At 46.1% G+C, this 11,731-nt stretch overlaps 1 protein-coding gene across 1 annotated transcript; it reads right to left on the bottom strand.

Moving 5' to 3' along the window:
• Window positions 1-537: 537 nt before the first annotated feature.
• LOC123122219 (cell division cycle 5-like protein) lies at window positions 538-6,753 on the bottom strand. The gene is made up of 4 exons (XM_044542364.1): window positions 6,278-6,753; window positions 3,548-5,263; window positions 2,139-2,420; window positions 538-1,729 (listed from the first exon to the last, which is right to left on the bottom strand). The coding sequence occupies exons 1-4, from the start codon at window positions 6,452-6,454 to the stop codon at window positions 725-727; spliced, it is 3,180 nt and encodes a 1,059-aa protein (XP_044398299.1). The 5' UTR covers window positions 6,455-6,753; the 3' UTR covers window positions 538-724.
• Between the last annotated feature and the right edge of the window lie 4,978 nt (window positions 6,754-11,731).

Below are 11,731 nucleotides of genomic sequence, written 5' to 3'. Positions count from 1 at the left end.
CGAGATACGGGGTCTGCTAGAGATGCTCCCATTTTGCTCCCTATGTAGTCCATATTGAAATCTCTAAAAAGGCATACATTTAGGAACAGATGGGAGTGCCTGCTAGAGTACTTCGTAGGGCCCAAAGAAACGCGGCTATGATACAAATGAGTAAGATTTGCGTTGTTTTATGGATCGCATCTTTGAACAAGCAATGATATATTTTGGTCATCTGAATCACACACAAGGAGCAGTTTTTTATTCTTAAAACCTCTTGAAACCAGTGAGGCTAACAGACATGACCAACATGAGCAAAGCTAAAGCGCCACATCTTGAAAATCATATCGCAAGTAGCACTAGCAACATGAACAGCACCAGCAGCGCAACAGCAGCAGTTATAATCCCACATCCCACAAACACCGGCTGCAGCCACCACCACAAAAGACGGTGATATTTTGCCCCACATGATCAGGTCAAACATGGGTGCTTCTTCGAAACCCAGACCCGAAGCGTGGCCCATAAAAAAAAGGTCAAAAGCACCACTAGCGGGATGACCTGTTTCCTCAAGTTCATATTTTCAATAGAAAACTGTAAATATCAGGTTTTACTTCCACAAATGTTCAGACCAGCAGAGAGTCAAAACGAAAATTAACAAAACAAACATGGCACGCGAGCTAGTGTTCAGTAGTCACCTTTGGCATCATGCTTGTGACATCCGCTGCAGATGAGGTATGCGGAAGATGTTTTATTCAGGAACCGCGCCGCTCTCTTCATTTGACGCAGCTTCATCCGAAGATACAGGTGCGTGAACCGCGTCACTCCCTTCATTCGAGACAGCTTGATCTGAAGATACAGGTGCCTGAACCGCATCACTCCCTTCATTCGAGACAGCTTGATCTGAAGATACAGGTGTGTTCCCTACATCTACACTTGTAGCAGCAGCCGGGAGAACATTTTTTCCCTCTTCCTGGTTACCAGCATCAATATCCATGCTACAACTGGTATTGTCCTGACCATCTAATTTGGATAAATCGACCTTGTCAATGGCTCCCTCATTCACAGTAACGCTGTCACCACTCTGAGCATTAGAAGTACTCTGTTCAACTGAAGCCCCATTGTTATCCACTCGAGTGTCAGGCAATGGAGGAATTGGACCTACAAGTTCTCCAGCTACATCGGCATTGTCCATATCCATCTGATCTCCTTTGCTTCCTGCAGCTTCTTCATCAGTAACTGTAGTCGTCTGTCCTGATTCCTCTTCAATGTCATGATTCTTCCTCTCATTTTCTTCCTCAGCAGCACGATTTCGAGCTGCAGCTTCCTCCTCCTCCTTAGCACGGGTTTCTGCCTCTAATGCCTCCTTAGCACGGTTTTCTGCCTCTATTGCCTCCTCCTTAGCACGATTTTCTGCCTCTAATGCCGCCTCCTTAGCACGCTTTTCTGCCTCTATTGCCTCCTTAGCACGCTTTTCTGCCTCTATTGCCTCCTCCTGTAGCTTAAGTAGCCTCTTGTGCTCCTCAAGTTGTTCATGGATGCTCTGGTAACCAGACAACAGATCACCATAGCGGCTCTGGAGAGTCTGTTCTAGTGCTTTCTGTTTATTCACTTCTTCAGACAAATTTCTCACGCGATAGGCACCAGCCATCTGTTCTTGTTTCTGCAACTCTTGGAAGCATTCAAGTTCTGTGGCTGCAGTGTTCATCTGCTTGAAGGTGTCCTGGATCTGTGACCCCAATTTTGCAGCTCGTGCCTAACAAATCAAATAACAAGTGAAGCAAACCATCAGCACTGCAAATCAACACGGAAAAGCTAGAAATAACATGAAAACAATATCATACAATATTGTTTCAGTAGAACTAATCTGGTAGGTATCAAATAAAAAGCAAAATAAGAAATGATCACTAAACTGTTGCATTTCTTTGCAAATTATGCAAGTTTGGTTTGGGGCAACCGGATAATCTTTCAAATTATGGGTTGGCTTCCACATGGTGCATTTTTAAATGACAGCAAACATCAACAGGGCAGAGATGTTAGGGAGGTGTCCTTACACAAACTAAAGAGAAACGTTTAGCATAGCCAGACTGTATAAAATGTTGTCTGGAGAAAAGTTAAAATTAATATAGGCATACCACAAAGATGAAGCATCATCCCCAACTAACCTGGTATCCTTGTGTCAGCAGTTTGATCTTCTGCTCAAGCCGAGAAGCTTTCTTTGCCTCATCATCCATTCTCTTCTTTACCATTTCAAACTCATGTTGCAAAGCAGAAATTTTATCAGCATTTCCAGCAACACTAGCAAGGCCATAGCTGCTGTTAGCAGGGAAAAACATAAGGTCCTCTTGGCATGCATCATGTGACTTTACAAAATCCTCAAAAGATTCATTTTCATGGCCCATGGCCACACGAAGATACTGAATCTCCTCCTCAACCATAGAACTTGCCTGTCAACAAATAAATGAGTGATTTTAAAAACTTTCTCCATCATTACAATTAAACTAAAGGAGGCAAACAGGACTGACACAAAGAACCGTAAAAAATGTAAATAAAGATTCAGCAACAAACCAACTTCATATACAGGTACAGAAAACCACCCACTCATAAGTCATACAACACACAGCCTTCTAGTAAAAAGCAAAAACCTGCATTCATGGATGATATGCTAGACAAAAACCCACTTAGTCAGGCTAAACAAAAAGGAATAGATGGCTATAAGTGATTACTACATTGAGGAAGTATTTCAGTAATCCAATATACTGCATTTGAGTTCTTATGCAGAAAGAATACACATCTCAAACTTTGTCAATACTATTGTGAAGAAATACTGCACAGTTCTCTGCATGGGGTGTGCCCATGTGCATAACATAACAATTCTAACTAACACATTACTTGTAGATGATAGCATCCTTTACACTCCGGAGGGACAATTTTTAAACTGTAGAATGCATATATTCTTATCTTGATATTTCAGACTTTCAACCACGGTTTTCAAATTCGTTTCAGCTTTCAATCCTTGTTTTTCAAGCAATCTTGTGCACTCATTGTCTATCCATGACAGTGTCACATCTAAGTGATGCATGCTTAACGTGATTAGTGCCCACTTGGATTTTTGAGCATTCATTCATTTTCCAGAAAATACAAGTATCCCAAAAACGGGGTAAGTGCATAAAACCTAGCACAATTCTTCTATGAATCCTACAGCCAAACAGTTATCTTGTTAGTGATGTGCTGTATACAGCTTCCACTATACAAAATAAACATATTTTCCTTCCCTTGCCATCTCCAGGATAGCATTTAATGCCAATGGATTAGCTATAAAAATAATTGGCTGTCAGAAGTAAGATCATAAAGGCTGCCAGAGGAATGGTTTAGACCTGCTGCTCTCATACATATATACCATATTATTGTGTTACTCACTTGGTTATACAATTATGAACCCACAGCATGTAATTATTGATGTGCCTAATACAGTAATACTGTATGAAATTCAAAATATATGTTATCAAGTAAATTGGATATACAGTTCAACATCAAATACAAATAATAAAAGAGGGGCAGAAAGGAAGTATACCTCTTTTAGCTCATGCTCATCAAAACCTTCGATTTCAGGGACGAAAGCTGCCCCATTTGTCTGACGCTTGCTCCCTTTCTTTTTCTCTCTCTGAGTTTGTTCATCAAGAGGATATTTAGCATTATCATGCTCAAGGAGCCTAAGGAGTTCCTCATTTATTAGCTCGTCAGCTTGTTCAAGTGATGTAGGAGGCACAAAGGTACTTCTGCTTTCACCACCTTTAATAAGAGATTGCCGGAGAATCTCCACTGAAGCAGCAGGTGGCCTAGGCAAACTCCTCTGCAACACTTTGGACCTCTTTCTGAGCAATGCCTCCTGCCTTGCTTGTTCCTCAGCCCTTTCTCGTGCTAACCTGTCTGACATATCCTCTTCAATTCTCTCTTCAGCTTCTTCCTTCTCCTCTGTGATAGGTGGCATAACTATCTGGTACTCATTCTTAGGCTGTGGAATAGAAGCAAAACCAGACCGCAGACCTCTTCTTAACTCTGCTTGCCTACGAAGCTCAAGCTGAGCGCTGTCTTGCATTTCCACCTCTTCATTTATGTGAAGCTCATCCCTGAAAGGGGTTCCTTTTGGAGTTAACCCAAAGGAATTTCCATCTCTGGACGGTGTCAAACCAATCCTTGGGGTAACACCAGGGCCAGGGCTAGCCAGAGGCGTTGCCATGGGATTCGGAGTCTGTATCTCTTTCTTACGTGGTGTAACGCCTGAGAAATCTGATGGGTGAAGCTCTGGGTTATCGCCTCCTAAAAGAGGTGTTTGTGATTCCCTTAAACGTGCAAGATTCTCTGCCTCCATCATAATAGCGTCACCTTTCCCACCTGGCGTTCGTTGCGGCGTTCGCAATGGTGTCATACCAAGCCTTGGAGTCTGGGAATAATTTGCAAGCAGTGTCCTGGTGGCAGTACTTCCTTCACCAAGCTCCTCGGCTAGAGCAGGATCACCGGCATTGCCCATCTTTGCAATCTCCTCCAATTCATGATCAGAAATTTGGGGTGGTGGAAGCATTAGTTTGGACCTTCTCGTGACAGCTTCTGGGTCATTGAGTTTATTTGCTTGCATTATTGCGGCAGGAGCATCCTGCCTCTGCAGAATCTTGTTCTTGGCAATGTCTTGCTTTCTTAATTGAGCCTCTACATCCACTCTTCTCCTCCCTTCAAGCTCCTCAATCGTAGTTGGAAACTGCACATGCTCAAGTGGCCTGTCCTCACCCACTGTATCATAAAAGCCTGGAGGGGGTCTCTTTTCAAAAGGGATCTCGGCATTATAGTCAATTCCCTTTCTCTTTCTTTTTTTGTGCCGGTTGTCAATACCAGCTGCCTTCAGTTCTCTCCTTTTTTGCAGTGATGCAAGCCGCCTCGCCTCTTCAAGCTGTTTCTCTCTTGCCTTCCGTTTTGCCTTTTTACCCCTGGTGTTAGCTAAGCGAGCCCTTGCCTCAGAAAGCATTTCCTTTTCATCTTCGTCCATGTCAACAGGATCTGGACGTGCAGGTTTTGACTCGGGGTTTGGATCAATCTCCCCAGGTCGCAACTTTCTTGGGTCATCATTAGGTTCATAATTCTCATCCTTTGCACAGGCAGCATCAAGCAATTTTTCATAACGCTCGAGACACTGGGATGGTGTTCGACCCACAATAGGTGCAATAGTCCTCCACTGAGTAGGCATGAGCTTAGCAAGATGGAGCAGCTTCTCATCCTCTTCCCTTGTCCACTCAGTCTGGTCAATGGACACAGGTTAGTTAAGTGATATAAATGACAGAACCTCTATATTACAAAGAAAGCTGAAAACTGAAAATGGAGCGGATCTATGTCATAATATACTCCCTCCGTTCCGAAATATAAGTCTTTTTAGAGATTCCAATATAGACTACATACGGAGCAAAATGGTTCATATTGGAATCTCTAAAAGGACTTATATTTAGGAACAGAGGGAGTAGCAGATATAACCAATTAAAAGAATAATTAAGCATCATATGACAGGTAAAGATTGACGGTTATTTTGGACAAAGTCAATTCAATTAGAATGTGAATCACACAAACTGAAAGTACAGTTCAGTTAAGTTTACTTGGTTTTTATCAGACGCTTAAGTTTTAGAATTAGATGACAATGCTAATGAAGCATTAAGCATCCAATTTAGAGTTCTCAGCAAAGGTGTTAACAGCATAACATCATGCAAGCCATAATAGTCATAACCAAAAAATAAGCATACGACGGCAACACAAAGATGACATAACGTGTCCATTATATTACCGTTTCTGACAAGAATATTCCAGTGCACAAAGACAATTAGTCAGCTCCGCTGGTAGAAGTTGGTCATTAAATAACGTACGGGTCACAATCAGTGCATAGGATTTTTACCATGGTATAGCATGAAGAGAGAATAACATAACCTCAAAACCAATATGAAGGTTGTTAAATATGAGCATTTAAAAAACATGTAGAGCAATTTACAAGGAAAAATGCACACTAGATAGTGCAAACCAAATGGCAGTTCCTCAAAACTGTACACAGTGTGGCATTTTCAAAACACCACATGATAACCACGGATCCTTTAATTTCTACTTACTCTGCATCACAATTACAGATCCTCTACAATCCTTTCATAGCAGCATCTAATCGCAGTTCACTTGCTGACGACACACTAGCCATCGCCAAAATCTAAGGAGCACGCGGTGCCGAGAGCAACAGAGGATTAGGGATTTATTTAGGGTGGCTGGGCAGCAGCGTTACCTTCTTGATGGAGGGGTCGAGCCACTCGTACCAGCGGGCCTTGCACTGCTTGGCGGACTTGCGGACGAGCAGCGAGGAGATGCGCGCCCACTGGTTCTTGCCGTACTTCATCACGGCGGCCTTGAGGATCTCGTCCTCGGTGTTCTTCCACACCCCGCCCTTGATCATGATCCTCATCTTGCCCGCTCCCTTGCTGCCCCGCGGGGCCTCCTAGACCTCTTCTCCTCCGCAGAGGGGCTCCGCTTCCGCCGCGCCCCGGCCGGGCGGCTCCGGCGAGGCCTGGCCCTTCCTAGGGTTCGAGGGGGAGAGGTCTAGGGTTTAGGATTGAGTGGGTGGGGCGGGGTGGCGGGACCGGGGCGATGGGGTGAGGCGGCGAGGAGGGGACGAGAGAAGCGGGGCTGCGGGTGAGGGCGGGGGTATGGAGGCGGGGAAGCGGGCGGCGGGGAGGGCCAGCCGGCGGCGGAGGGCAGTGGCGGCGCTCCGCTCCTCTCACGGGACGGATTGGTTCGGGCTCGGTAGACGGGGACTTGTCCTGGTGAGGTGGAGCCGATGACGTGGCATGTAACGCTCAGTCAAAACCAGTCAACCGGTGGAAGGAGTTTTTTCTAGAACAGAAGTCTTGTTGAGTGAACTTTTTTTGAAAGTTTTTTATATGGACTATAGTGATTTTTTTAGTTAACTAGTGATTTTTGGAGGGAATACTCTTCGTTTAATCTGTTATTAAAAAAACTCTTCGCTTAATCCCACGCACAAAGCGGTGACAGCATGGCAATCCGTGAAGACGCACCATTTGCTTTCATGCACCCTCAAACGGACGACACAAATTGTCGGGGATATACCCCATGGCGTAACCCGGCCGGAAGTATAAACCGGCCGGACTTGGCGATTCACCGGCGACCCGCACAGACCAGACGGTTTACAAGCAACCGGTATGATTCACTAGTAACCCGGCGGGCGGGACAGACGGTGAGAAGGCCTAAGGCACAGAAGGCCGGCTCATGTTATGGTAGGCCGGTTTAAGAGGAAAGGCGTGAGGAATATTTGTCTTACAAGGAGTTAAGACCTGGACTTGTATCCGGTTTATATTAGAGATAGACTAGTCCTAATCCTAATAGGACTCCATATGTAACCCGCCCCTTCAACATATATAAGGAGGGGCAGGGCTCCCCAAAGGAGGAGGAAACAAGAAGAAACAATCTCTATGGTTAGACACAAATAGCCGGTACCGGCGATTCTCTCGTGATGATAATGAGACCTAGCCACAAACAGCATGTAGGGTTGTTACCGGATAATGTTTCCCGGGGCCCGAAGCTGTCTAAACCCTTGTCTTGTGTTGCGTCTCTCGATTCCGCTCAACCCCTCTCAAGCTACCACATAGATGCGTTGGCCTCACGACTAAGTCCTCACCCACCCTACGACATCTGCCGTGACAAATCCACGACAGTTGGCACCCACCGTGGGGCTTGCGCACGATGATGTTGAGTTCTTGGAGGGATCTCTCTCAGGGATCGAGAAACTTGCTATTGATGAAGAACCGGCGCGAAACAATCGTGCATCTTGGCGATCTGGCGATCCGAGGAGAGATTGATTTTTTCTGTTGCATATAGCCGATGTTGGAAATATGCCCTAGAGGCAATAATAAATGGTTATTACTATATTTCCTTGTTCATGATAATTGTCTATTGTTCATGCTATAATTGTGTTATCCGGAAATCGTAATACATGTGTGAATACATAGACCACAACGTGTCCCTAGTAAGCCTCTAGTTGACTAGCTCGTTGATCAACAGATAGTCATGGTTTCCTGACTATGGACATTGGATGTCATTGATAACGGGATCACATCATTAGGAGAATGATGTGATGGACAAGACCCAATCCTAAGCGTAGCACAAAAGATCGTGTAGTTCGTTTGCTGGAGCTTTTCCAATGTCAAGTATCATTTCCTTAGACCATGAGATTGTGCAACTCCCGGATACCGCAGGAGTGCTTCGGGTGTACCAAACGTCACAACGTAATTGGGTGACTATAAAGGTGCACTACGGATATCTCCGAAAGTGTCTGTTGAGTTGGCACGGATCGAGACTGGGATTTGTCACTCCGTATGACGGAGAGGTATCTCTGGGCCCACTCGGTAATGCATCATCATAATGAGCTCAATGTGACTAAGGAGTTAGCCACGGGATCATGCATTACGGTACGAGTAAAGTGACTTGCCGGTAACAAGATTGAACAAGGTATTGGGATACCGACGATCGAATCTCGGGCAAGTAACGTACCGATTGACAAAGGGAATTGGATACAGGATTGATTGAATCCTCGACATCGTGGTTCATCCGATGAGATCATCGTGGAACATGTGGGAGCCAACATGGGTATCTAGATCCCGCTGTTGGTTATTGACCGGAGAGGCGTCTCGGTCATGTCTGCATGTCTCCCGAACCCGTAGGGTCTACACACTTAAGGTTCGGTGACGCTAGGGTTGTAGAGATAATAGTATGCGGAAACCCGAAAGTTGTTCGGAGTCCCGGATGAGATCCCGGACGTCACGAGGAGTTCCGAAATGGTCCGGAGGTGAAGAATTATATATAGGAAGTCCAGTTTCGGCCACCGGGAAAGTTTCGGGGGTTATCGGTATTGTACCGGGACCACCGGAAGGGTCCCGGGGGTCCACTGGGTGGGGCCACCTATCCCGGAGGGCCCCATGGGCTGAAGTGGGAGGGGAACCAGCCCCTAGTGGGCTGGTGCGCCCCCCATGGGCCTCCCCCTGCGCCTAGGGTTGGAAACCCTGGGGTGGGGGGCGCCCCACCTGACTTGGGGGGAAGTTTCCCCCCCTTGGCCGCCCCCCCCCATAGATGGGATCCCAGGGCCGGCGCCCCCCCCCAGAGGGCCTATATAAAGGGGGGAGGGAGGGCTGCTGTACCCTAGCCCCTGGCGCCTCCCTCTCCCTCCCGTGACACCTCTCTCTCCCGCTTGTGCTTGGCGAAGCCCTGCCGGGATCCCCGCTACTTCCACCACCACGCCGTCGTGCTGTTGGATCTCCATCAACCTCTCCTTCCCCCTTGCTGGATCAAGAAGGAGGAGACGTCGCTGCTCCGTACGTGTGTTGAACGCGGAGGTGCCGTCCGTTCGGCGCTCGGTCATCGGTGATTTGGATCACGATGAGTACGACTCCATCAACCCCGTTCACTTGAACGCTTCCGCTCGCGATCTACAAGGGTATGTAGATGCACTCCTTCCCTCTCGTTGCTAGTAGACTCCATAGATGGAACTTGGTGATGCGTAGAAATTTTTTAAAATTCTGCTACGATCCCCAACAGTGGCATCATGAGCCAGGCCTATGCGTAGTTACTATGCACGAGTAGAACACAAAGCAGTTGTGGGCGTGGATGTTGTCAATTTTTCTTGCCACTACTAGTCTTATCTTGTTTCGGCGGTATTGTGGGATGAAGCGGCCCGGACCGACCTTACACGTACGCTTACGTGAGACAGGTTCCACCGACTGACATGCACTAGTTGCATAAGGTGGCTAGCGGGTGTCTGTCTCTCCTACTTTAGTCGGAACGGATTCGATGAAAAGGGTCCTTATGAAGGGTAAATAGAAATTGGCATATCACGTTGTGGTTTTACATAGGGAAGAAACGTTCTTGCTAGAAACCTATAGAAGCCACGTAAAAACTTGCAACAACAATTAGAGGACGTCTAACTTGTTTTTGCAGCATGTGCCTTGTGATGTGATATGGCCAGGAGATGTGATGAATGATATATGTGATGTATGAGATTGATCATATTCTTGTAATAGGAATCACGACTTGCATGTCGATGAGTATGACAACCGGCAGGAGCCATAGGAGTTGTCTTTATTTTTTGTATGACCTGCGTGTCATTGAATAACGCCATGTAAATTACTTTACTTTATTGCTAAACGCGTTAGCCATAGAAGTAGAAGTAATCGTTGGCGTGACAACTTCATGAAGACACGATGATGGAGATCATGATGATGGAGATCATGGTGTCATGCCGGTGACAAAGATGATCATGGCGCCCCGAAGATGGAGATCAAAGGAGCAAAATGATATTGGCCATATCATGTCACTATTTGATTACATGTGATGTTTATCATGTTTTGCATCTTATTTGCTTAGAACGACGGTAGTAAGTAAGATGATCCCTTATAATAATTTCAAGAAAGTGTTCCCCCTAACTGTGCACCGTTGCGAAGGTTCGTTGTTTCGAAGCACCACGTGATGATCGGGTGTGATAGATTCTAACGTTCGCATACAACGGGTGTTGACGAGCCTAGCATGTACAGACATGGCCTCGGAACACACGCAATACACTTAGGTTGACTTGACGAGCCTAGCATGTACAGACATGGCCTCGGAACACGGAGGACCGAAAGGTCGAGCATGAGTCGTATAGAAGATACGATCAACATGGAGATGTTCACCGATCTTGACTAGTCCGGCTCACGTGATGATCGGACACGGCCTAGTTAACTCGGATCATGTTTCACTTAGATGACTAGAGGGATGTCTATCTGAGTGGGAGTTCATTGAATAATTTGATTAGATGAACTTAATTATCATGAACTTAGTCTAAAATCTTTACAATATGTCTTGTAGATCAAATGGCCCACGTTGCCCTCAACTTCAACGCGTTCCTAGAGAAAACCAAGCTGAAAGATGATGGCAGCAACTATACGGACTGGGTCCGGAACCTGAGGATCATCCTCATAGCTGCCAAGAAAGATTATGTCCTAGAAGCACCGCTAGGTGAAGCACCCATCCCAGAGAACCAAGACGTTATGAACGCTTGGCAATCACGTGCTGATGATTACTCCTCGTTCGGTGCGGCATGCTTTACAACTTAGAACCGGGGCTCCAAAAGCGTTTTGAGAAACATGGAGCATACGAGATGTTCGAAGAGCTGAAAATGGTTTTCCAAGATCATGCCCGGGTCGAGAGATATGAAGTCTCCGACAAGTTCTTCAGCTGTAAAATGGAGGAAAACAGTTCTGTCAGTGAGCACATACTCAGAACGTCTGGGTTACACAACCGCTTGTCTCAGCTGGGAGTTAATCTCCCGGATGACGCGGTCATTGACAGAATCCTTCAGTCGCTTCCACCAAGCTACAAGAGCTTTGTGATGAACTTCAATATGCAGGGGATGGAAAAGACCATTCCTGAGGTATATTCAATGCTGAAATCAGCGGAGGTGGAGATCAAAATGGAACATCAAGTGTTGATGGTGAATAAAACCACTAAGTTCAAGAAAGGCAAGGGTAAGAAGAACTTCAAGAAGGATGGCAAGGGAGTTGCCGCGCCCGGTAAGCTAGTTGCCGGGAAGAAGTCAAAGAATGGACCCAAGCCTGAGACTGAGTGCTTTTATTGCAAGGGAAGTGGTCACTGGAAGCGGAACTGCCCCAAATACTTAGCGGACAAGAAGGCCGGC

The sequence above is a fragment of the Triticum aestivum genome, chromosome 5D (assembly GCF_018294505.1).
Source record: "Triticum aestivum cultivar Chinese Spring chromosome 5D, IWGSC CS RefSeq v2.1, whole genome shotgun sequence".
NCBI lineage: Eukaryota > Viridiplantae > Streptophyta > Magnoliopsida > Poales > Poaceae > Triticum > Triticum aestivum.
The sequence above is the reverse complement of the archived record's forward strand: the minus strand, read 5'-3'. Positions and strand labels throughout refer to the sequence as shown.

Bases quoted from the DNA above. Each gene is read 5' to 3' on its own strand.
- LOC123122219 (XM_044542364.1), bottom strand. From the start codon at position 6,454: ATGAGGATCATGATCAAGGGCGGGGTGTGGAAGAACACCGAGGACGAG. The intron at 5,264-6,277 runs GTAACGCTGCTG...TCCATTGACCAG, and splicing joins TCGACCCCTCCATCAAGAAG to ACTGAGTGGACAAGGGAAGA. The intron at 2,421-3,547 runs GTATACTTCCTT...ATTTGTTGACAG, and splicing joins ATGAGCATGAGCTAAAAGAG to GCAAGTTCTATGGTTGAGGA.